The sequence below is a fragment of the Zootermopsis nevadensis genome, unplaced genomic scaffold, assembly GCF_977971745.1.
Source record: "Zootermopsis nevadensis isolate Lab colony 2312 unplaced genomic scaffold, Znev_1.0 Znev_ptg000002l, whole genome shotgun sequence".
NCBI classification, from domain to species: Eukaryota; Metazoa; Arthropoda; class Insecta; order Blattodea; family Termopsidae; genus Zootermopsis; species Zootermopsis nevadensis.
This window is the reverse complement of record NW_028259134.1, coordinates 6,476,255-6,502,461: the sequence shown is the minus strand read 5'-3', so window position 1 is coordinate 6,502,461 and position 26,207 is coordinate 6,476,255. Positions and strand designations below refer to the sequence as shown.

The following is a 26,207-nucleotide window of genomic DNA, read 5'->3' as shown; positions in this document are numbered from 1 at the left end:
ATACTCATTCCAAGAAAATAATTAAACATTAATTCCACAGATAAATATAACATCTGACTACAATAAGCAACTTACCATGAAAATGGAAAGCTACAAACAGAACTACGGATCATTATAATACCTTGCATCAAATATCTAATAGTTTTTAAAATATTTTAAATTGATAAAAACTGAAGACGACGGTATTACCCGTCGAAACATGTCGTTTTAATAAAAAGCGCTAAAAAATATAATATAAAATCGTATTTACGATTAAGAGCGCTAATATAATATTTTACACAATAAAATGTTTTAATATTATATAATTTTTTACAACACCAATAAACTTCAAACGTTTGTGTATAGACTGTACAAAATAAATATATTTAATCAAACACAAACATGACGCATATAAGATACAAAGAGAATGTACGTTATTAAATTACGATACCCTGATGATTAGGGAATGAAGCCGTTTCTCGTCCGATTTCTGGTTCAGAAAATCTTCCGCAGAGAATTTTTTACTTTTGTTTTTCATTCCAAACAGACCTAGTTTCATGATACTTCACAAGACTTTTTTCCTATTGGCGGTACATTGAAGATGAGATTACAAGAGTCTTGTATGCCCTAAAATTCTGAAACTTTTTTCCCTCCTGCAATTTATGAGGAACGCAACGCTTATATGCCCTTCACGGCGTCAGTTATGTTTACAGATATGACAAGTTTAAATTTTACTATGTTTACCATTGAGAAACTATAACAATTTAGAACAGACAGCTTTTTGGTCTCACGCCTCAACAGCGCTCTTATTTATCACAACGAGAACAACCTATAAAACCAGTCATTTGGTCTGTCTGTGCCTTAGCTAAGATTAAGACGATGCTGTATTACCGACTTTCAGACATTCAATTACATCCGATAATTTTCAGCAGCTGTGTCAAGAGTGCGCCCTTGAAACTGATAAAAAAACAGTCTGTTTTGAAAACTACCTACTCAAAATAACATTGAATAAAATTTATAATACGAAATTATCTAAGATCTAATAAATTAAATTAATTTATATCAAAACTAATTATACTGAATGGAAATGTGCTCTTAACAATATGTTCGTTCGAAACGTCTGTAGTTACCTACACGTCCACACGGCGTTGCTCGACAGTGCATTATGTCAAACGCAATGCTGGTACAAAGACTGGTTATGTTTTCAGTTTCCTTGCTTGTAGAATATACTACATTATCACCTGACGAGTATTTGGAATGCATTAAAATGGATTATCAACATAACAATCAGCTAACAAATAAAGCAAACAAAGAACAATGGCACTGCCGAAGTCAGAATTACAAAGGCCTGAGTTCTCTAATTGATTGCTCTGTTTGTTGGGAGATGGCGCAACGGTGTATTCATTTTTATGCCACTTAGATGACGGATGAAGAAACTCGAATATTGGTGGTAGCTTTCAAGGGTCATAAATATAATAGACTTAATGTGTAACAAAAGGTATAATGCTAATGGAGGTATAAATATACACAAAAATTATTTTTGCGCTATTTAATTTGAATAGCTTACATGAAATCTTGAAATACGACGAGTAAAATAAGAATATTCAGAAATTATCATTAAATATTCCCACTATTACGCGTATCACTTCTATATGAACAATAATTTTATCTTAAATAATGTAGGCTGATTCAGTAATGCTTTGTGAAGTAATGTGTATTAAATTTGTTCTGAATTGACACAATATATGATTATTATTACACTGTATAAAAGTATATTTATTTTCATATTATGAGAGTTTATTCTAAAGTAACCATTGGAAGAAGCAATATTAATTACAGTTTGCCCAAATCAAAACTAAAGTTTTTTTTTAATTTTATATACAATTTGAAGCGACTGAGAAAATCGCTGTTGCTTGTGTTCTAGCCAAAGAATTCCTTTGGACACGAATTCTGCTGCTTCCTCAGCGTCTAACTTCTCAGTATAGTTATTAATTTTTTGTATCCTGTTGTTCTGTTAATATATATACATAACCAAAGCTTCCATCTACCTAACCTGTGACTATAACTCACAATAATTTTGACCTACGTAACTAGAATGAATAGTTTTTATAATACTAATTTTAACAATTAACTACAAGACCACAACTTTTAATTCTTAATTTTAACTTTTTAATGCAATTCTAAACAGTGGCAAATCACATATAAATCTGCTTCAGAATAAGATATGTATCAACGAGGGCCTGTAAGTGATCTTGAGTGACTGAAATATGATGCCCAGAATTTAATTCTACGTTGTTAATAATGTAAATATATTGTGTGAGACGACATCTTTGTTTCTTTATATATGTCTCTATATAGAAATTCGGTGGGAGGGACAGTATATAATACTGACAGGCAGCCAGAACTCTTGTCAGTTTGTGTTGAAATGTACTTCTGTTGTGTCTAGTCTTAATCTGGTTTGTGTTCTTAGTGTTTAGAACATTTCACCATTTGTGAATATTGAATGGGTCCTGACACTTAAGTTGGGCGTTTCCCATTGTTCGAGGTATGTATGACACACACAACGTTTCTGGTGGTACCTCTACTTCCGTCTTGAAGTCATTGATTGTCATCATACTGACACACGCCTACTTCTTATATTATAAGGTTAGTGGCAGTCGCCGGAATCGATCCAATGGTGACGTGTAGCCGGGAATAGAGCCAACACTCGAAATGTCGTATAGGCCATTGTCAAATATACCTCAGACAGTGGGCAATGCCCAACATAATCCTGGTATAATGAAACCTTAATTGCCACCAATCATTGCATTAGAATCGTGGGATGAGTCCTGCCATGCTTGTTCTGTGTGTCATGATCTCTGTGTTTTCTGTTCGTGCCGTTTTAGCTGTGTGGCCCTGAGAGTGAAAGTGTCTCCACCTATTGTACAATCCAGGTGTGTTTTAGTATCTTCTCATTTTCGTGGAAGATTAACGCTTTGTTTGTTGTAATTGGGCTGGCATGAATACGTCAGGATTCACGTTTCTTGTAACTTTCAAAATGCATGTGCCCAAAATGGGGTTGTTCTGATAACCATAATAGCGGTTCCTGCATCCTTGGTTCACTGTAATGGAGAATTCAGTGAAAAACAAAGACATTTCTCCAGGTAATTTCTTGCGTAGCTATCAAAGCTAGGATAATGTCATCCAACTGCTTCTCACGTGAAACTTGTGTGAAAAACAATCACAAGACCGTTATGGAAAGGGGAGGGGGAATGTGGGGTAGGTCCACAGTATTTGTCTGTTTCGTGGACGGTTTCCCAGGGTCATGCAGCACAGAACCTACTCACTAGTGTTGCTACGTAAAACTTGCAGTCCGGTGAAGCCGCGCCGAACCCGCTGTTGTGATTGACTGTTGTATATCTCGCAAAGTTCAAGCTTCATAATAAAATTAATGAATTGTAAATGACCCGCCTTTTAGTTATGTGGTGCAAAAAGATAGAAACAGTTTGCTTTTTGTTATTCATTGTTCGTTTTTATGAAGAATCGGAGTAGCAGTTTGATTTCCGGAGGACCGAGGTTCAGTTCCTAGCTAAGCAGTTAATTTTATTTTTCCGTCACTTTCATACGGCCCTCGGGTAACGCTGCCTCCTTCTTAGTGGATACCAGCGGCTCTTGAGTCAGAGATAAAGAGCTCCCAGAGCGTGAAGTTGAAAGACACCTACCTCTGTCTGTTGCCGAGGCTAACAATTCGTGGAAACATGCCTCCACTCCCTCCGATGTTTTCATGTGAAGGTGTTTAATTGAACACAAACGCAAATTTAATTTAAAACATAAAACAAAATTTGCATGTTTGGATCAATATTTTTAATGTTATTAGTATAAAGCATTTCTTTCTATTCTGAAAAGTACTGACGATGTGTAAGACAGTCTGGATTGTTGTTTTTTACCCCCATCGTCTGATGTTATGAAACACAACGTTTAGAGAACTGGATCTGTCCTGTCTTCAAGCGTAGTGAAGGGAACATCTTCTCTGTGGGGTCCAGTGACTGGGATTAGCTCATTCTAAAGCTCCCACACAGTAAGTTTCCCCTTCACTACAACTGAAGACAAGGACAGATCGAATTCTCGAAACGTCTTTTATAACCTCAGACGATGGACAAGGTCCTAAAACCCAACAAACCATTTCTTTCTAGTTTATAACGTCAGCTGTCATTCTGTGTGTGTGTGTGTGTGTGTGTGTGTGTGCGCGTGCGTGCGTGCGTGCGTGCGTGCGTGCGTGCGTACAGCAGGTGACGTGTTCAGTTTTGTTATGTTCAAATGCAGTAAGAGAGAGATAATTGAAGGATATCGATTCTCTAACCGCTGTTTTTTCAATCTGCGCAACAAATTTTAGCTATATGGGCACTGTTCCGTGTATTTAGTATTATTTAAGTTTTGTTTGTAAATTTCTTTCGATATACACATATTCAATAGCTTCTAATACCCCTACAGAGCACCTAATAATTATATGGGGTTATATCGTATTTATGAAATGTACGGAACAGACATAAAATTTCGAATTTTGTTTTAGGTACGGTGCTGATTTTTCCAGTAAAAGAATCAAACAGCGCTTTTGAACAAGCCCACCAATTTTGATAACATATATTGTACGTTAAGAATTTATAACTTTAATTTTATATTTCCATTATATCCCAAAGTATTTCAACGCGTTGCGTTATTCCTTCTTTTAAGGAATGTGGATTCTTGGCATTTATTGTTCTGTAGATATGCATGCTGTAGGCCCATCCTGGCCCCCGTCCGCCATGTATGGAATATGCTCATGGTACGTATTGCTTTAATGTATTTAAATGTTTTGTCGTGGCTGCATTGTGGGATATTGCCGGGGATTAGCGAATGTCTCGATAAATTTGTATATTAAATCAGTTTTTGGATAATTGACATTCGTCGATAAAGGTCAGGTCTTAATCCGTAATAATCTATTTGAACCACGATGGTACACATTCGCACATTGCCCTTTTGGCAACGTGATTTTTGCCAAAAGCAGTATTATGTTTGTTTCCTGTTCCGGAAATTAAAATGTTTCTTCGAAATGGTCTAGTTTCCGATGTGTGTTGTTACAACAATAGTGAAAGGAATTTCGGAAAATTATTTTCATGTACGGCAAAGACGGATGGAACGCGTAACCCTTATTATTTGCTGAGAAGATTGATTTATTTGCTCTAAACTAATGTGAAACTATTCGGCCAAACAATTAATTAATTTAAGACGGCTGTCTTCCGGATTGTTGCGCCGTGTAGTCTGGTAGAAGTTTACTCTGAAACGTCGGTAAATTTCTACCAGACTAAACGGCGCAACAACCCAGAAGATCGCCATCTTCAGACACACCGCCGTGAAAACCTCAAATCCTACATTAGAATTCATTGTTAACATTTTCTTGGGATTTTATTTTATCTTAGGCAGTAATATATTTTATGTACACAGTTTTATGTTATTATAAAAAAACAGTATGCTATTAGCTAAGTAATTTGTTATAGACAATTAAACTCTACTATTAATTCTAAATAATGCAAATACCTTAATAATATTTGGGTCGTCCGTTGTTTTAGTTTTGTTGTTTTGTATTCCCATTGTGATAAAAAAATATTATTGTGTTGTATATGCCTTGCTATGTACACCAGCTCTCGGTAAAGTATATTACTGCTTCTCTCTTGTTGTTACTTCGAGTATCGTAAGTTTATGATAAATTAAGTAGGAATATGGTTACAAATAGTGTCTGCAAAATGACAAATTGTACTTCGGAATTTCCTTGGGATATGCGGAGGCTCTTCATGCACACCATGGGGTACTTTTCTGCACAATTTCTCTTTTGTAGCTTCCGTAAGTATATTACACTGTACTGTTATTGCATGCTAATATTAACAGAAACGTAATCTCTTATTCCATTTAAATGAATAATAAGATCACAGGTACCAACAGCCTATTATTTATTAGAAGTAATTAGTCATTGCAGTATCATTACAATGACACAAGATTATTTGCATTGCAATTACATAAAATCTATGTGGATCAAATAAAACTAAGAAATGTACGCGTAGCTTATATTCCACGTATGCACAGCATACCCTTGATTTCTGTCTGAATGGTGACTAGTTTCAGGGTTTTGGCGGTGCTGATTCCACGTAACTTTTGGCTAAATAGAACTTTTACAAAATGGATTATCTTTATCGCTGCGCTGGGACGAGTATGTGTCTCTGTGGAACCGAACCTGCAACGACCTCTTTGTCCGCCCCAAAATGATATATATGAGTGAATACGGAGCAACGGTTGAATGATACTGACAGTAAAACCGAAGGCCTCGAATAAAAGCCCGTCCCAATGCCACTTTGTCTTCGGGGTGTGAAACCGAGCCTCAGCTATAACAAGCCGTTGACTAACATCGTGAGCTGTGTTGCGGTCCACACAGTACATTGCTGACTTAACTCGTAGCTCTAGTCAACAAACCAACAAAAAGTGGACCAGGGCGAAATCTTGAGCATCCGCAAGACATCGTCCGTTGCTAGGCCAGACCATTCCTGCGTTCGAAACACAGCTGGAAATGATGAACGGTGCCATATTCTTAAAAATCCATCGACGTCGGCCGGGTTTTAATCCGCGAACATTGAGTCAAGTGACAAGCACTCTACCACTAGACCGCCGAGGGTGACAGTGAGAAAAATCGGAATTGTTAAAAACGGCCGGCTGATACCTGCAAAGGATTTCTGACGTATTTTAAATTCAGACGGTTCCAATAGAACGGGTTGGTTATGCGAGTTCAGGACGAAGTATAAGTTATTTTCTTGAATCTGTTTATTGTTCGTAAATGAAAATTCTCCTTATTATACCAGTCAGTGTGGTAATTCAAATCTAAACAATCTACAGGCTGCCATAACAAGCCATGGTGGACATGGACCTTTAAGGAAGAGCAGATGTGATTTGTAGTCGTATAGTATAAACATTAAAGTAAACAGATTTTGAAACAGACCAGGAAAACTGAGAAGCTTTGTAAAGAATAACAAAGGTCATATATTTTAGGCCTGCCAAAGTTTCCATTAAAAAGACAGTGACTCCAAATTTGATTAACTTTTGTGGAGCCGATATATTTGTTAGATGGATAAAATTTAAAGGGTCATCTTAATACAACCAAAATGTTGATTGGGTTTTCTCCTATGTGAACAATGTTATGCCCACAGAAACGAATTCCCAAATTAAAGCAGAAACATTCGTTGCAGGTTTGTTTTATGCGTCACGACGTACGTAACAAGTTACTGGCATTGTTTATAGGACTCAGATATGTTCATCATAATAATGTTGCTGAAAAATTTATAAACTTTTGCTATGCGATGTCTGATAGATCAGCACAAGCACTGACTAAAATTGCTATGCATTGTCTTGAGCAACTCAGTTGTAAATAAAAAGTGGTTGCTGTGGTGGAGCCACTGTAATGGCAGGCCATTTGAACAACTTAGAGGCCGAAGATAAATCGTTTGTCAGAGAATATTCATCCACTACCATAAGTATAATTTAAATGTAATCTTGCTTGTAGTATGCGATGAAAGCTCACATTTAGTTTTAGAAGTGTGACCGTTTGCTACATTAGTGGGTGTTACTGTAAGAACGGCCTTTCAGTGTTTCAAGTCCACCAATATCCAGGATGTCACTGAAGTGTATATGGCACGTCAGTCGGATTTTGCTTTTGTCAGATAAAATAAGCTGAAGAACATTGCTCATGTACCACGGAAAAAGAAAAAAGAACTTTTATTTTCTTAAGTCTAATTGGTGCTTCATCTGTGATGTGTTTACGGTCGATGACGTTATTATGAAGGATCAAGCTCCTACCTCACAAGTTCGAGCATCCGTCAATTTGGTATTGCCGGCGGAAGGGCATTAAATATTATGAGTGACATATCGTACACACCAAATGTAACTAGATTCCTATTCAGCCATTCTCAATTTCTCATATGCGTACAGACGTCATCGCGGAGGACCATCCTCCGACCTCACAACTTTAGGCATGCGTCTGTCGTATTTGGATTTACCTTTATTTTCATAACGTTTATACCAAATACAGAAATCCGTTCAGCTTTTCAAATGTATCTTTAGTACAGATGGACAACACGATTTTATTGAGGGCTTCGCGGGGAACTGTAGGATTTTGAGAATGACCTGACAAAAGTCGCTTAGTGTTGTGTACAATATTTTTTTGCATAAGTCACACAAGTAAAGGTGATGTGATATGGTGACGATTCCATGAACTAGGCCGTCTGACCAACTCTAGTGTGGCTGTAGTCATATCAGAGCTACTGTGCTGCGCAGATGATGCTAATCAAGGTCCCCAGTCTGTCTGTAGACATCACCTAGTACAAGTGCTCGTCTCCAGTGACTCTGTGAGTCACGTTACTCCATTGTGGTTACAGTATCAGAGCTAAGCTCCGCTGATGGTGAGAATCAAGTGTCTGTTTACATGAGAATTCAGATGGCCAGAAATGCAATGAGTTACAAAACGGACTTGTATTTATGCATACAAAAAGTGCAGGAATGTTAATAGCATGAGTAAAAATGTGTATGCCTATATCTTCTACCGAAGTTACAGTTATAAGGCCTCGTAGTTATTGATTTTGACAGAATGAAATTAATTTTAAAAGCTGTCCCATTATAAACCGTAAAATGTAGTTGCTTAAGCCGTGAGACTGTATTTTAGAAATATAGCCTGTTTTCATATTAAGACTCAACATGTTGTATGCTGTAAGTTTAGTACTTTATATAAACCTTATGGCTGTTCAATGGTTTTGACATGCTGCTGTTCAAACGCAGTGAAATTCATTTCTATTTTGCTCTGTATGTGGCACGTTTCTGGCAAACTAACCACCAATTTTCCATTTGACTATATGTATATAATAATACGTTTCAGGTTCATAGTTCAGTGTGTTTAAAAGCCGTAAGCGGGAGCTCTGTTCCCGCTGCATTGCATTTGTTAATCGAATTTGTCGATAAATTATATTATGCTATTAAATTAAGATGACTTGGCTTATTCAGTTCTGTTTCCTGTGTGGAATAGCTGTGGCGTTACACGTAATCTGCTTGCAGTCGAACCTGATACAATACTTGGCATTTTCACTCGGATGTCGCTGTGCAAATCCTTTATAATCACATGGTGGGGAAACCACAGTGATTCCGTCGAAGCCAGTAATTGGAGTTAACGATTGGTCAGGTAGAACCAATAAAAACCGGCACGCTATTGGAAGCACTTGCAGTCTTTACACAGTTACAATCAGGCAATCTCTCTCTGTACATTGACAGTTATTTCGCGTTGATCAAATTCATTGCCCCTACTTCACGCTCCACATAAGTCTCGCATACGTCTAATTTTACCGTAGCCTTTATTATGTAACAAGTTTTATTTGCGTTAATAATTCCTTCGGAATAACTGGCTAGACAAAATGTGGTGATGCATGATTAAATAAATTAAACTAGTGTTTAATATTATATATTAATTTGACAGAAATTACATTTAATCTGATGGGGTTAAGTATAACAAATGGTTTTTAACAGGCGTTAAAATATTTCACAGAGGTTAATTCTGCGTAACAACGTATATGATTCAGACCGTAGCACCTTTATGCCTTTGGTTGATGATATAAAGTGAGAAATTTCTTTGTCATCTTAAGGAACGGATTTTTTCCGTTTTTTAATCTATGATGGAACAATGTCTTCTGCTGGACGGCTTCTCAAAGAATAACAGAAATTATTTTCTCTAAATCGTTGCAAATAAGTTTTAAATTTACAAACTTTAATATCTGTATGACAGATGGAATTGTTTTCAACGATTGATCTCGTTATCATATTAATTGAAAACTATTGTTTTAAATTTCCAAAGTTTTCTCTCAATCCGCATGTCGATGTATTGTTTCTACGGGGCAAATAAATAATAACTATGAGAATCGTCCGTTGAAAACAACGGGAAACGAATGTAACACCATTCATGATGATGCTTTCTGGGTTTGGCACCACTGGTATCTACCTGCCAGTTAACACGGCGCTAATGCCCAGAAAACATCATTATTATGACCGCCGTGGAAACATCAAATATTACATAACAACATTAGTGGTGTATTCCTTCAGTTCCATTAGTGAGGATAAGTCACTGCCAGTGTCTTCTGTCCGACAAACATTATTGTAATATTGTATTATTCTTAATTATGAAAAGTGTTTACCGCATAATTTTTGCAGAACGAAAAGAATAATTAATAAGACTGAGAAGTCAACAAATTTGTTACGTAAAATGTAGTACGTGAACCGGTTGCCTATAGTAATTTTCCATGAAATTTAAATAAACTGTCGAATGCGGACTGTGAGTTGATAAAGGTAAATGTGGCACTCGTTCTTCAAACGTTGAGAACAGTATTACAGGCGGAAGTTTGAAGTTTACTAGGTTAGCAAATGACAATTTCATAATGCGTATTTAGGCAATAACATAGGGTTTTTTCTCAACAATTTATAAGCACTGCCCTACTAATCAGAGAGTGTTCTGGGGACAGTGTCTGCAATTTATTTTACACATTACATTTATAAAATAATTTATGTTAAAGAATAATGATGCCCACCATATAAGCAAGCAGCATTGCCAAAAACTAACCTCACATATTCACATTCACAGAGTGGAAACAATACATTGAAACGATTGTTCGCTCATTCGTGGCGTACTATATACGTATATATACTTCTGTATAACAGCAAAACAGTATTTTGTCTGTTAATTTTTTAACAGTGGGTACTAAAATAATGTAATTTTTCAGCTTTCATAAGTTTGATGGAATTATTTTTCAGGACTTCAGGGCTACGTTATCTTTCAATTGATCGGTCGTACACCCACGTAGGCGCTTCCATTCTGTTACGTTACAGAAATAAATATGAAATCTTTAAAGAGTGTCCGTAGTGCATAGCAAAAAATTCGGTCACTGTTTGTCAGTCAGTTCCTCACCGCTGCCAACTGTATCACTGCACTAGATTCGCTAATTCACTAAGTGCCGGTGCTGACGTATGGAATTGTTTAGTTTATTAAAATGTTCTATTTTATTAACTTAATGTGCGTATACATCTTTTTGGACGCCCTGTAAATTCAATTCTGTTGACCACATGATGTATTAATATAAACTGGTCATTTTTAAAGGAATAAGTTATTTAATTTGTAATGTTCCTTCATCCCAAATGGGAGGTAGTTTATAAATAAGTAAATGTGTTTTCCGTACCACAGTAACTCATGAAAACATTTCGTAATAATTGCGGGGAAAGATAATACGCACACGTTATAAAAGAACATTTCCTCTTTGTAATAAACACAACTCGTGGTATGCAATCAACTAGAAGTTCGTTCACAATGTACTAATAATATAATAATAGCCTAATTTGTATGGCTAATGCCGCGACGTTTCCACGTACGTATACAAGATAAATTTGTTAATGCGAATATTAAAACAGAAAGGAATTAACTCGGCACTTAGGGATGTTACAAAATAACTTCTTGTTAGAAATATTGGTGTTGCATTATTTTTGTTAATAATATTCAACTTGAACCACACATAGGTACAGTCCACGACTGATTACAGTCGTGGACTGTACGTGCCAGAATTGTAAATTACTTGGAAACTATGTTTAATTCTAGATACTTTTCTTGCTTAAAAGTAATAGGGCGCTTCGTCCTTTAGATGTATTCAAATAAAACTTTTTTGTTGCTTCTAACAGAAAGAACGTTTTTTATATATTATTAATAAGAATGTCCAGAGCACGTTGTTTCATCATTAAATTTACAGTTGACTGCATTGTAAAGAGACTAAAATGTTTTTCATGTAATTTTTCCGTTCGCTTCGCTGTTAGATGTTAGTCTCGAGACACTTAGAACACGCACATAAATTAAACTTAACATGAGTGAGCCGTAGCTCACTCATGTTATGATCTTCCGTCTATGCTATATTTTGAATTGTACATCACTGCAATAAAATATTTCTCCGTGGTTTTATAATTCCCTTCATTCTCGTCTCTTCTTGCTGGAGGTAAGTTGACCCAAGCCAATGTTGCTATTTTAAGACTTTGCACATAGTTTCTAGCAAGAGGTGGTCTTTAGCAGTGACATTACATATTCATTCTTAAAACTTCGTACGATATTGGTGTGTGAAATCGAATTTGTTTTCAGTTCTGTAAAATTAAAGTTCCTTATTAGCTATGGTTTTAACTTGTTCAGACAATAGTGTCAACTTAAACTTGTATCTTTGGTTCTGAACTTTGCATTCCCGTGTTAATTTCAGGAACTTACAGTGAAAATAAAACATCCCGAATAAATTGCCCAATCACATTTAGTATCAGTACGAATTACCTGAACTGGAAGATATTTAAAAACCACGACTATTTGTTTCGCCGATGCGAATAGTCAGTTAGTATATTTGTATAAAAAGCAAGATTTACAGAATGTGTTCTGTATATTTTTTGGTCACTGATAAACAACGGAGCATCTGTCCCCGATACCTACTTTCCCAAAATTGGGCTCTGTTGATTTGTTATGAATTTTCTCAATTGTAGGAACCACAGTTTAGATGCTCAAAATAAATTGCTCAAAATTTATGTGGTTAAGCGGCGGAAATTATGTTTCAACCATTCGCATAAAGTCATTATCTTATTTTAAGAATAATTCATGTCTCGCGTATCAAAATATTTAATTAAAAATAAACATCTCAAGTTTCAGATTTACGCTAACAGAGGCTTTTGTATCGCCAAATCACAAACTGTTGAAAATACAGTGTGATCATCCTTTAAGTGTTTGTGAAAATCTTTTCCAGAACTTCTAACATCTGCCAAATAAGTTCATTCCCAAGAAACAATACAGAGATGTGTTATTCACAGTTTCTGTTCAATGTTTTCTGTTGACTGAGTGCATTTTAGTTCTTATATTTTGTTGACAATCCAATTGATAGTCTTTAATTAAAAGTTAGAACGAATAGGTAGATCATAAAACAATAATATATCGACTAAGTTAGTTTTCTATCTTTAGGAACGTATCACAGATAAGAGCGGAAAAAATTGTAAGACCATGTACAATGTTTTTCTTGTATTTGTAATGGTTTTATAATCTTACGTAGTCCTGTATAGATGATCTTATGGTTTGACGATAAGTTTGTCTGAAACATTTACACTCAGTCAAAATATTACACGGCATAGCAACTCATAAGATTGTATATATTCACATTGTTGTGGAAACCTCAGATCTTCCAATTACTTTTGGTTTTATGACTATATTTTGAAGACAGAGGAGGCAGTGAACCCCAAGTGTGTTCTGTGTCCGAAACATTTGCTGAATTGGCTAAATCTTTTCTTATGTAATAGTAATTACGTTGGCCGATTTGTGCTTGAATTATATAACGTTTTCATTTTTTGATATGCATGTCAGTAAGGGTCAATGAATATGGGGAATAAATGGATATACAGAAACAATAAGTACGTCTATTTGGAGTGTGATAACAAATATGAGAAGTCTTCCGAAACACAAGCACAACAGACACGTCAGTTGTGTAATTATGACTTTATTTCTTGAGTAATAAATAGTAAAAATAATGCATCTTTAAACCCGTCACATTGTTTCTACTTAGTCCAGTCACTGCTGAAGTCCGAACATATTATAATGATAAATGTAATACCTACTGAAATGTTGCTGTCAAGAGGGAAATCATTTTTAGTTTTTCCATTTGATATTTTCTCTTTATAACCTACTGTTCCAAGACAACTTTTTTAAAACGAGTTTTTTTCTGTTGTAGATCTATCGATTAGTCGTTACATTTTCCAAGTCGGTAGAATTAAGTGTAGTTTACATGTAAACACGAGCCAACAGACTGCAGTCTTCTCAGTTATAACACCGTATAGACCTGTAGATGATTACAGTTTCGGGGAACCTCTTGCCGTCATGTTCGGAGTTGGGTGTTAATATTTTCCTTCGAAATGTTAACAACCACCGCCAAGACTTTACGGTGGCACAAACCAGAAGATCACAGTCTGAATGTTCACTGCCGTGGAAACCTAAAATCTCATATTTTGTTCCAGTTTTACTGTAGTTATACATAGCTGTCGCTACAAAGTGTATCATTGAAGTAGTTACAACATTGTAGTGTTTCCCAATACCCCTAATAAAGTAGGTCTGTCACTTCAGATTTGTTTGAATATTTAAACTTTTTAGACATAATAATAGATGAGTTACAAACGCGCAAAAAAAGCATGCTAGATAGTAGATATTATGTGATGCTGTTGTGTAGTCTGTACACAAATAATAATGAAAACAAGTGAATACAGCTTGCTCATGTACTTCCACACCTACGAGTTTACAGACGTGCTTGGTGTGTGGAATAGACCAACAAATATTATTTGATTTTACTATATTCTATCTGTGGAAGCGCCTAAAAGACAAATTTAAGTTTTTTTCTTCGAATTCATAAAGTACAAACAATCCAAACTTAAGAATTTCTTGGGCAGACTCCAAATTATTAAAACATGTTTTTTACATTCGGACTGTGAATGCATAATCCTGTTTCTAAAAGGAGAAAAGGAATCGAGCCGGATTTCAGTTTAAACATACCTTCTGTTTACAAATTTTGTGGTAAATACCGTAAAATGGAAGTTCTTACGAAGTCTTTTCGTTGCTGAAACTTCAAACTAATAGTGTGCGCTGTTGTAAGGATTATTTGTAGTTTAATCGACGACCACTTTATTTTTATATGAACACTTTTAAAAATTATTCAGTTAAATTTCATATTCCGTAAAATTAATGTAACACGCTACATACTTGAAAGTATGTGGATTGTTTCTCTTTGAACTTATTCCTGAAAATTAATCTGAATTTTCTTAGCAAAACATTTTACATTTTACTCTTCTCGAGGTCTCTGTCTTTACGTCTGTCATCAGTACTCTTTTATCTCAGTTACAAGCTGCGGAAGGACATGAGCAGGACGTGTTGTGGGGACACTTTTAACTGCTGCGCTTGCCTGTGCAGACGCCTAGCAGACGACGATGACGAGTTGTCCGAGGTACAACCTGACGCTGTTCCACCCGAGGTTCGAGAATGGCTTGCCTCCACCTTTACCCGACAACTGGCCACTACTCGGCGGAAGTCGGACGAGAAACCCAAGTTCCGGTCTGTTGCACATGCGATCAGAGCAGGCATCTTCGTGGATCGAATCTACCGGAGGGTGTCCAACACGGCTCTCATGCAGTTTCCGTCAGACGTCGTCAGAGTCCTCAAAGTAAGCACTGACCTTTCAAGAGACTCGTTTTGCTTATTGTGCACTACTGGCATCGAGATAGAAAATGTCTCCATCCTAGGAAGGAAGTTCATCTTGTCTTCCGAGACCTCTTTTCCTCAAGTTGCAATTATGCGTACCCCATCGTTTGTGGTGAATTACTTTTTGCCACAAACTTCCTTTCGGTGTGGAGAGGAGGCATAACTCTTTAAAAAAAACCTTAGTCTACTTCCAGCTTTATTTCAGCCCAGAATTATTTAATATCTTTATTTACGAATGTCTCTCACTTGGACATAAGGCTTTCGGAAGAGGCAGCTTCTGTATTAACACGAAACCAAAGCTGGAAGGCATCTTTCACACCGAAGCAACTAGCAATAGGCAATAGGCGATACATATTACTGAAACAAGTATCATGAATTAACCATATTCGATCCAAAGCCTATTTCCACTGTTCTGGTCTAAAACACCCAGGCCAATTTTCACGTATTTACAGCTTAAAATGTAAAAATTAACCAAAAAATAATTTTGTACACATACACATGAAAAATCACACTTATACATTAAAAGGTACAGATTTGAAAAAAAATCTCTCAAATTCTAATGTTATACTTAACTTACTAAACATTTTGAAAAATAAAAAACAAATAAAATAAACAATTTCATTTTCAGGAGGAAAAAACATTTTACTTTTGCTTCTTCATAACTCATCCTATAAGAAAGAAAATTTATTTCTGCACAATTTGATATAAGTTTGGTGTATTTACTTTTATCTGATCCTGAACTACAACACTTTTTGTAAAACAAAGTACACCCAACTTTGAACTTGGACCAGCCATTCATTGCTTTGGTGAAAATTTTACAATAAATGAACTTATATATAACACACTAAAAAGGAACGAAAAAATATAATAAGTACTACATAAACTTTATAATAAAAACAAAATTACGAAGCTAATCACTTATCTTAGTAATATTAAACCGAAAACCACGAGCAAAAACGTTAACACGCCACGAGTTAAACATGTGGGCTCAACGTATGGCATTTGTTCAAAAAAAAATTTTGTTCGCCTTTAGGAGCTATCTCTTGAGGAAAATATGAACTAACGTTTAAAACTACCTTATTCAGGCTTGTACTGCCAGTGCAAAGCCTTCATTGTGAACGAAAGCGAAATCGGTCTTAAAATTATCGCTTAGTCACGGTCGATGCGACCTGAAAACAAGGTTTCTGCCATATCGCCGAGTGATATACGTTGCTTATCGCTTTGGAAAAGGTTTTGTGTGCAACGCATAATAGTAGACAATAATAAGACTATTGAAGAGTAGCGAAATGCGGGTGTGAAGTGGTCGATTCTTTCACCGACATTCTCATAAACTATAAATTTGGTTGTTTGTTATTATATAGGCGACGTGATACCACCTAACGTCTATATCTTCTTGCTACTTACTCCGGTGTGAATCCTGTATTTGTCAAAGTAACTGGCGATAAATGATACCAAAGCAATCTTACCTACTTACTTGCTCCATGGATCCGAGTCCTTCCTGAGAAGCGAACAGTCGCCCAGCCACTCAAGAAATTCTAACATTTTAAGGAAGTCGAAAGTTAATTACTGTGTTCACAAGAGCCCTCATCTGATCTCTATTCTGAGCCAGATGAATCCAGTCCCTACCACCCCATCCTCTTTCTCTAAAATCCATTTTAATGTTATTCTTCCACCTACTTCCAGTTCTTTCTAGTGGTCTCTTTCCTTCTGCTTTGCCCACCAAAACAAGTACGAATTCCTCTTCTCACCAATGCAGGCTGCATGCTCCGCCCATCTCATCCTTCTTGAAATTATGTCCCTAATGAGTACAACTTATGAAGCTTCTCATTAAGCAACTTTCTCCAGCCTCCTTGTAATTCTTCCCTCTTAGGTTAGAATATTCTACTCAGTACCCTATTCTAAAACACCCTCAGATTACGATCCTCCCTAAGTGTCAGAGACCAAGTTTTATACCCATACAAAACTACTGGCAAAATTATACTATTTTAATCTTTGCGTTTTTAGGCAACAGACGAGAACACAAAAGGTTCTGATCTGAATGGTAGCAAGCATTGTCCGAATGTAATCTGCTCTTTCACAAATATTTGAACTTTTCCACACTTTCAAGGGATCCATAAGCTCTCTTTATGCTACGATTTTGCCCTGCATTCTGGTTACGAGTCATCAATATAAGTTTTCTCTGTATTTATTTGTAGACCAACCTCTTTACTATCATCAATTAGAGCAATATAATTGCTAATGCTAATGTTGAGTATCATAGGGAAAATTGTTATTCCTGAACATAATAACATTTGTCATTACAGTATAATCTACAGTAATTAGTTTTAAAGACTTCATCAAGATTTTGTATATTCATTCGGTGTGAATAAAAATAGAAGTTGGGCCCATTCGTCTTCTTCAGGTTACTTGCACCACGTAACTATTTAATTCTGAAATGTGTTATGCAAGGGAAACTGGGGGAAAGTAATTTCATATTAACATCGTAGTTTATCAGAATAATTAGTAGAATCTAGAAAGAGAAAAGTAATATTTGAATAATAATTTATTTTTTATTCATGTAATGATCTTGGCTTAACATAAGAAAATGCTAACATTAAGTGTTTTTGAGAATGCAGGAAGTTACAGTGCAACATCGTTTCCAGGTCTTCTAGGGAGAGCCATATTTTACGTTTCTGTGATCAAAATTCAATACAGTACTTCTTTGTTGTTTTGCCTGTGGGCGTCAGTTGTGTATGTAAACATTTTACAGAACAAGCTCTCGAAGAAGGCGTACATGAAAGAAACACTTCTTAAATCAATACCAACTTCCTATTAAGACTGAACTTTAACTTCGTCATAGGGAAATGTAGTTGGAAAATGTAAATGTTTTAACTCAAACGGGTAAGTGGACGAAATTAGTATTATCCTAGGAATACATACAGGTTCTCCTTTTGCACATCCTCTTAAAATTATGGCTCGTCCTTAAATGTTTAAGCTGAAGTCTTGTCTCATTACATAATTCGGGGGAGAAATTTCCTCCCCGAAGAGAACAGTTTTGGTATTTGAGATGCTATTATATTGGCGGAACCCAGTACAGTTTTTTCGGTGATGTGGCCTTTATTCCGGTTATCTCCTTGGCGAAGCAAACAATTTTGGTCTTGAAGTTAATTGTCTTCTGTCGTGTAGTCTGGTAGACGTTCATAGACGTTGCATATGTGCTTGATGTCTCCATAATCAGAGTAATAATGGTGGTAAACTTCTACTAGACTACACGGCGCAACATCCCAGAAGACAGTGATCTTCCTTGGGAACCTGAAATTTCCCACTTTTGGTTCTGGCTTCATTCTTCTATCGTGCTTAATTTCAGAGCCACATAAATTATTCTCACCGAATCAAGAACCTACGACAGTTTTTCGGGTTTGTGGCCATTGTTTCTGCAGTCTCCTTTCTGAAATAAACAATTGTGATCTTTGTGCTATTCTTCTAGCATTCTTAGTTTCCGAGGTACAAAAATCATTCATTGCAGGACTTGAACACAGGATAGTTTATCAGGTTTGTGACCTTTGTGCGTTCAGTATCATCGGCAAAGAAAACAATTTTGGTCTTGGCGACTTTTTTGTGTTTAGTTTCCAAATTACACAAGCAATTCTCATGGGGTCTTGAACAGAGTACATTTTTTGGGATTGTGACGTTTGTTCCTATAATCTCCTCGCCAAAACAGTTTTGGGCTTTACATATTATTCTGTCATACTTATTTTCCAAGCTACAAAAACAATTCTCAGCAGGACTCAAAACGTTTATGATTTTTTTTTTTGTGAATTATGACCTCACCCATACATGCAACATTTGCCAGCCATCTTATCTGCTTTGATTTATTTACCCTTAATGTAAGGGCCTTACAATATCTGGTGAATAGAACAAATTGCAAAGCTCCACTTTATGTATTCTCACCACCTTTCTTACTTCCTACCAGGTAAAAATATTGTTTTCAATATCCTATTCTCAAACATCCTCATACTGTGTTCTTCCCTCAGGGTTAGAGGACAAGCTTCATACCCATAAAAACAATAATTCATTAAATTATTTGATTGTTATTTACAGTCTTCCTGGTCTATCTATAGATATATAAGATGTATAAAATGATACATTTTGAGGATAGCAGGGTCAGAACTTATTGATTGACCTTGAAATGTTGACAATAAATTTTGTGACATTTGGATATATGAAATTATGCAAAGAAAGTGTTACATGCCCTTAAAAATGTGCATTAGGCTGTCTGTATGCATGGTAGGCCAAGAACGTATTACATACTCGAGGTCATGTCTGTTATCTGTCTTTCCTGTCCACTAAATAGCAACAGGGCATTCATAGCAGATATAATTAATAGTATCATGTTTTATTAAAATATCTTATTAAAACAGAAAAATAAAATGGTGTTTTAACCAACAAACTTTATTGTCATCCCTTTCATTAATTAAAGTGTGGGGAGATATTTATGCTATATTGTGACTGAATTCTGGTATTTGTGGGAAAAAGATGCTCAAGCTTCTACATATACACACTAATGCCCTTAAGTAAAACTTGGTTCATTTTTATAAAATTGTTAAAATTCTTTCCATTTCAAAAATGAACTCTACAGTCAAACTTGGATCAAGCCTGATTTAGATGGTTTTTATAGCAATTTGCACTTAGCATAAATAGATATGAAGGTAAGCATCTCAATAGTTCAGTATGGCCTGACAAGATAACATTTTGCTGCTTCCTCAATACATTTTGCACTATGCAATAATGAATACTTCCAAAACATAAAAAGTCTTGTTATAATATCGTCCCAACAATAATTTTAAAACAGTCCATGACACTAGGTATACAGTTTGTATTCTGCCAACTGGCTTTACTTTTGCATCGTTAGTGACTTCTTTTTTTAGATAAGAATTTTGGTTGACTAAATGAACAGTCAGATAAGAATCTATATTGAGATTATATACTATTCCATGAATATAGACAAGGAGTGGGGGCAGTAGATGTGAAAGATGCATGTTTGGCAGGGTGTGATCTTGAAACAGATGGAGACAAGTTGATGGCATCCATTGTAGATTTTAGTGCATACTCAGCACATTATGTATGTGTATCCGTGGCGTAACAGCTCCAGAGAGCCAAAGCCAACTAGCCTGACTGCTGGCCTCACGTTCACATGCCTAAGCAGAGGTGGACAATCATCCAATCACATATAGGGTGACGTGTGGTCAGCACGATGAACCCCCAGCCATTGCTAGTTTTCCTGACTGGATTACGCTACCCATTGTAGCTCCCCAATTTCCTCACGATGCTGTGTTGGCACCTGTCCCATACACTGGTCGAAAGCTCATGAGAAAATGTCTTCTCCCCCGAGACTCGAACCAGCGCGCATTCCATATCGCCAGTCCGAAGCATGATGCCTCAGACCGCGCGGCTACAGCGCGGGACATATTATGTATGTGTATGCAAACAAATATGTATGCATGCATGTGTGTGTGTGCATGTATATAGGTGAGTAACACTTCATTGCAGATAGATGAAAATTTTCATAATTCCCCATTGAGTTTTAGGCATAATTGTCTTCTTCTAACACTATTACCAACAAATCTTCGAAGTTTTAAACATGTCTGTGTGTAAGTATCTGATGCAGATAATGTGACACATTTGTGAAAAGAACTTCATGCTTCCTGTATCTTAGCCAGAGTAGGTTAATTAGGATTTGAGGTTTTCATGGTGGTTAGTCTAAAGATGGCTGTCTTCTGGGTTGTTGCACTATGTAGTCTGATAGAAGTTTACTGATGTTTCAGAGGTCCTTGCTGCCTCCATCATCAAAGCGATGTGATGGAGGCAGCAAACTTCTACCAGACTACATGGTGCGACAATCCAGAAGACAGCCATCTTCAGAGTGGATTAATGTCATTACTACTGATTGACACTGTTATATTTACCCTTTCTTTATTACCTGAGGTTAGTTAAAAGAGAAAAGTTCTCTGTGGCATATCACACAATCTTGGAGGTGTTATTGTTTTGAATACATAACTCATTCCTATATTAAAAGTGGCACAGTTATCACAAATGAATTTGGAGACTCCTTTGAAAACATACAGATCTAACAAATAATAAAACAATCCTTCTCTTCACCAGCTGACTCTGTGGTACACTTTTGGAGTGTCTGCTCTAGCAACATTCATTCTGAAACACGTTATGCACCAAGGTATGAAATTCATTATTTAATACACGGAAATTATTATTGTACTTTTCAGACATTGGATGAATGGTCTTTTGATGTGTTTGCTTTGAACGATGCAGCTTCTAGTCAACCAGTCAAGTACCTTGGGTATGACCTCCTCAACAGATATGGAATGATTCATAAGTTCAAGGTAACTATCCCTTTAAGAAATGATACTTTTCCATGTTTGTCATACAATTATTACAATAGTTTGTTACTCAACTGACTAAATTTGAATTCTATATGTCATCATCAGTAACTGAGGTATATTACATATGTCCCATGAGACTCGTTACACCTAACTAAAGCAGAAGTGAGTCTTCTGTGTGTGTGCATTTGGCCCCTTAATAATTAATACAATGTTTGCAAACTTTTGTATTGTTCCTTGACAGGTTCCCCCAGTGACGCTAGAGACATTCCTTTCAAGGGTGGAGGAAGGTTATTGCCGGCACAAAAATCCATACCACAACAACTTGCATGCAGCAGATGTCGCCCAAACCGTCCATTACATGCTGTGCCAGACTGGCCTCATGGTGAATATACAGAAATTGCCTAAACTTCAGAAAATATAATGTCATCTTTGGTTCATTATTAAAGTTTCTAACCTGTTAAACCCTGCAGTTTTTCTCTTAACGTGTTCACTATCAACATGCTGTATCAGTGCCAGAGATAGCTCTTAATGCCTTAAACATTTTCTGAAACAGATATTTATTTTACTCAATATCATAACAGAACATGGTACAATCTTTGAGGAATCAAAATATTTTTCAATTTTCAACAGATACATAGTCTTTGATTACTTGCGGCTGCTTGGGTCTCAAAATATATAGTGATATTTAATGTATGTTAGACTTAAAAAGACAAGATACAATAATAGTACATACTAAGAAAATTTAATATTATATGCAGAATTCAAACATGACAATTTGAAAAGGAATTTTACTGAACGGCAGTGATATCTTCTAGAAATAAAATGAAGCAATTGGGAGATGCAAACTCTTTTTTAAGTAAAGCATGGGACTTTAAATTTAATTTAAAACTTTGGCCATAGTTCAGCCTTCTTTATTTCCTAATACTCGTGGAAAGATATTTATTTAAAAATATACACATACATGTCTTTTAGGAAAAAATGATGCCCTGTTGTGTACTACCAGAGAGATGGTTTGCATAACACCTTGGTTGCAAAAATAATAAATAAATTCTTTCAGCATCTTTGTCAAGGTACAGCAACCCCAAGGATTTCTGTTCCACTTCTGATCATTATTCGGCGTGTTCACATTCATGTGGAGTGCCAATTTAATTTCTCTGTTTAGCCATCTGCCGATCTGTCTGCATGCATATACCAGTATTCAATTTACTATACTAGAGCAGGGCGCTCCTTTCGGAGCTCCTAGGGGGGGTTGTCAAGTTTGTAAAACGCAACCAACCTTGGTTAGTCCCAAAGGGGAGTTAGTTTAGTGTCTTATCCAAGTGTTTTAACCCCTGAGTAAGAAACTAAACTAACCCCCCCGAATGGGGGGTTTAGTTTGAAATGTTCGATAGTTGGTACAATTTCACGTGTAATCGTCGTTTCATTCTGCTTCACTCTCCGTATAGGCTGTTCATCCTCTGTAACACTTATTGTTCTTATATTCCCTTCAACTTTTACACGTTTAACTGCATGTTCAACTGCTTCACTTTTAATTTCGTCAAGATTAATTTCAATTTTTCGCTTTCCTTCTTTTTGTTTAATGTCTTTTGTTCTCCTGCAACTCATACTCTGTTCGTTCAATATTTCTCTGTAGACAACGTTTTTAATGAGATTATTTTTTCGTCCCTTTTTTAGATAGACAAATACACAATTATCGCTTGGTGCACGTGAAAATGCGACGTAGATTTTCAAGGAGGATGAGGTGGCTGGGACATGTGGCATGATGGGGGAGGGGAGGGCGCTCCTTTCGGAGCTCCTAGGGGGGGTGGTTAAGTTTGTAAAACGCAACCAACCTTGGTTAGTCCCAAATGGGAGTTAGTTTAGTGTCTCATCCAAGTGTTTTAACCCCTGAGTAAGAAACTAAACTAACCCCCCCGAATGGGGGGTTTAAACACTTGACCAAAACACCGAAGGGGTTTGGTTGCGTTTTAAAATCTTGAGTAAGACACTAAACTAACCCCCGTGTATAAACAAATGTAAGGTGATATTGTTGATGACGTCATTTTTTGACAACGATGGCTAATCCTTTCGGAGCGCTTCTTGTAATCTGATATTTTACTTCTTTACGTCGCTGATCAGAGGCCAACAGTTCTTGGTTAGTCAACTTTCTACGTCCAAACCCACCCTTGCAAGTCTTCTTTTTTTCTATTCTGTTTTTTGTTGAATAGTTCTGATGTTTTAGTTCTTTACGTCGCTGTTCAGTGGCCATCTGTTCTTGGTTAGTCAACTTTCTACGTCCAACCCCACCCTTGCAAGTCTTCTTCTTTTTTCTCTTCTGTTTTTTGTTGAATAGTTCTGATGTTTTATTTTATTAAATCGCTGTTCAGAGGCCATCTGTTCTTGATCAGTCAACTTTCTACGTCCAGCAACACCTTTGCTAATCTTCGTCTGTTTTTTTCTTTTTCTTTTTTTCTCTTCTGTTCTTGTTGTATACGTTTTTCTATGTTTATCAATGTAACTCTCCCTTCGTTTTTCTTTATTTATTAAATAGGTTTGATGGATTAGTTCTTTACGTCGCTGATCAGAGGCCAACAGTTCTTGGTTAGTCAACTTTCTACGTCCAACCCCACCCTTGCAAGTCTTCTTCTTTTTTCTCTTCTGTTTTTTGTTGAATAGTTCTGATGTTTTAGTTCTTTACGTCGCTGTTCAGAGGCCATCTGTTCTTGATCAGTCAACTTTCTACGTCCAGCAACACCTTTGCTAATCTTCGTCTGTTTTTTTCTTTTTCTTTTTTTCTCTTCTGTTCTTGTTGTATACGTTTTTCTATGTTTATCAATGTAACTCTCCCTTCGTTTTTCTTTATTTATTAAATAGGTTTGATGGATTAGTTCTTTACGTCGCTTTTCAGAGACCCACTGTTCTTGGTCAGTCAACTTTCTACGTCCAATCCCACCCTTGCAAATCTTCGTCTGTTTTTCTACAAATGTCGTTAATATGGTCTCGTTTATCGATGTAATTCTTCTTTCGCTTTTCTTTATTTCTTAAATATGTCAGATGTTGTAGTTCTTTACGTCGCTGTTCAGAGGCCAATTGTTCTTGGTCACTCAACTTTCTACGTCCAACCCCACCCTTACAAATCTTCGTCTGCTTTTTTTCCCTTCTGTTCTTATTGAATACGTTTTTCTACGTTTATCGATGTAATTCTTCTATCGCTTTTCTTTATTTCTTAAATATGTCAGATGTTGTAGTTCTTTACGTCGCTGTTCAGAGGCCAATTGTTCTTGGTCACTCAACTTTCTACGTCCAACCCCACCCTTACAAATCTTCGTCTGCTTTTTTTCCCTTCTGTTCTTTTTGAATACGTTTTTCTACGTTTATCGATGTAATTCTTCTATCGCTTTTCTTTATTTCTTAAATATGTCAGATGTTGTAGTTCTTTACGTCGCTGTTCAGAGGCCAATTGTTCTTGGTCACTCAACTTTCTACGTCCAACCCCACCCTTACAAATCTTCGTCTGCTTTTTTTCCCTTCTGTTCTTTTTGAATACGTTTTTCTACGTTTATCGATGTAATTCTTCTATCGCTTTTCTTTATTTCTTAAATATGTCAGATGTTGTAGTTCTTTACGTCGCTGTTCAGAGGCCAATTGATCTTGGTCACTCAACTTTCTACGTCCAACCCCACCCTTACAAATCTTCGTCTGCTTTTTTTCCCTTCTGTTCTTATTGAATACGTTTTTTCCAAGTTTATCAATGTAAGACTTCCTTCGCTTCTATTTATTTCTTAAATATGTCTGATGTTGTAGTTTTTACGTCGTAGTACAGAGGACAACTTTTCTAGGTCAGTCAGACGTTTTAAAATCTTGAGTAAGACTCTAAACTAAGTCCCCCGAATGGGGGTTAAACACTTGAACAACCCACGTTTTGGGGAGGGTTGTTCAACTGTGTTTTAAAATCTTGAGTAAGGCACTAAAGTAACCCCCTTCGGGGGGTTAGTTTAGTTTCTTTTTGGTTGAATATTATTATTAGTATCAGATTACCTTTTTGGTGTTGGCAACGTCTTCTTTCACTTTCCTTCATTTCTTAAATAGTTTTATGTCGCTGTTCGGAGGCGATGTGCTGCTTCTGGAGCAGTGATAATGCGACTGGCTTGATAGTTTTTGATTTCTTTGTTGTGAAGCGTTATTTGTTTACTCGGCATTGTTGTGGAACACAACAATGCCGATTTTGTTTATATAGTTGACATTGTTGATGACGTAATTTATTGACGACAACGACTAATCACAAATTTTTATAAGGAGAAATGTGACATCGGGGAGTTTTACTAATATTTGTCAATCTCACCACTTTTGGTTTCATTCACAAAACAACTCTACATGATGGTCTACATGAGTTTCTGCAGACCAAAGTAACTGGATAAGATATCTGTAGGCTACTTTGGTTGCCGTAGTTATTATGATTTCCTAAGTAAAAGTTAAAGGTCAAATTCTGGTGAAAATGACAAGATAGTTGCTTTTGTTTACATCTCCTGGCTTTGTTATTG

General features: G+C 36.3%; 1 protein-coding gene across 7 annotated transcripts in view; it reads left to right on the top strand.

Annotated features, from left to right (window-relative positions):
* Nucleotides 1-26,207, top strand: part of LOC110830504 (dual specificity calcium/calmodulin-dependent 3',5'-cyclic nucleotide phosphodiesterase 1) — a 686,314-nt gene that overhangs the window by 623,536 nt on the left and 36,571 nt on the right. For all 7 annotated transcript variants that reach the window (XM_087348470.1, XM_087348484.1, XM_087348486.1 and 4 more), the window contains 3 exons: nt 15,023-15,272; nt 21,571-21,687; nt 21,929-22,069. In XM_087348470.1, the coding sequence (XP_087204596.1) occupies nt 15,023-15,272; nt 21,571-21,687; nt 21,929-22,069 (508 nt within the window). The remainder of the gene's footprint in view (nt 1-15,022; nt 15,273-21,570; nt 21,688-21,928; nt 22,070-26,207) is intronic.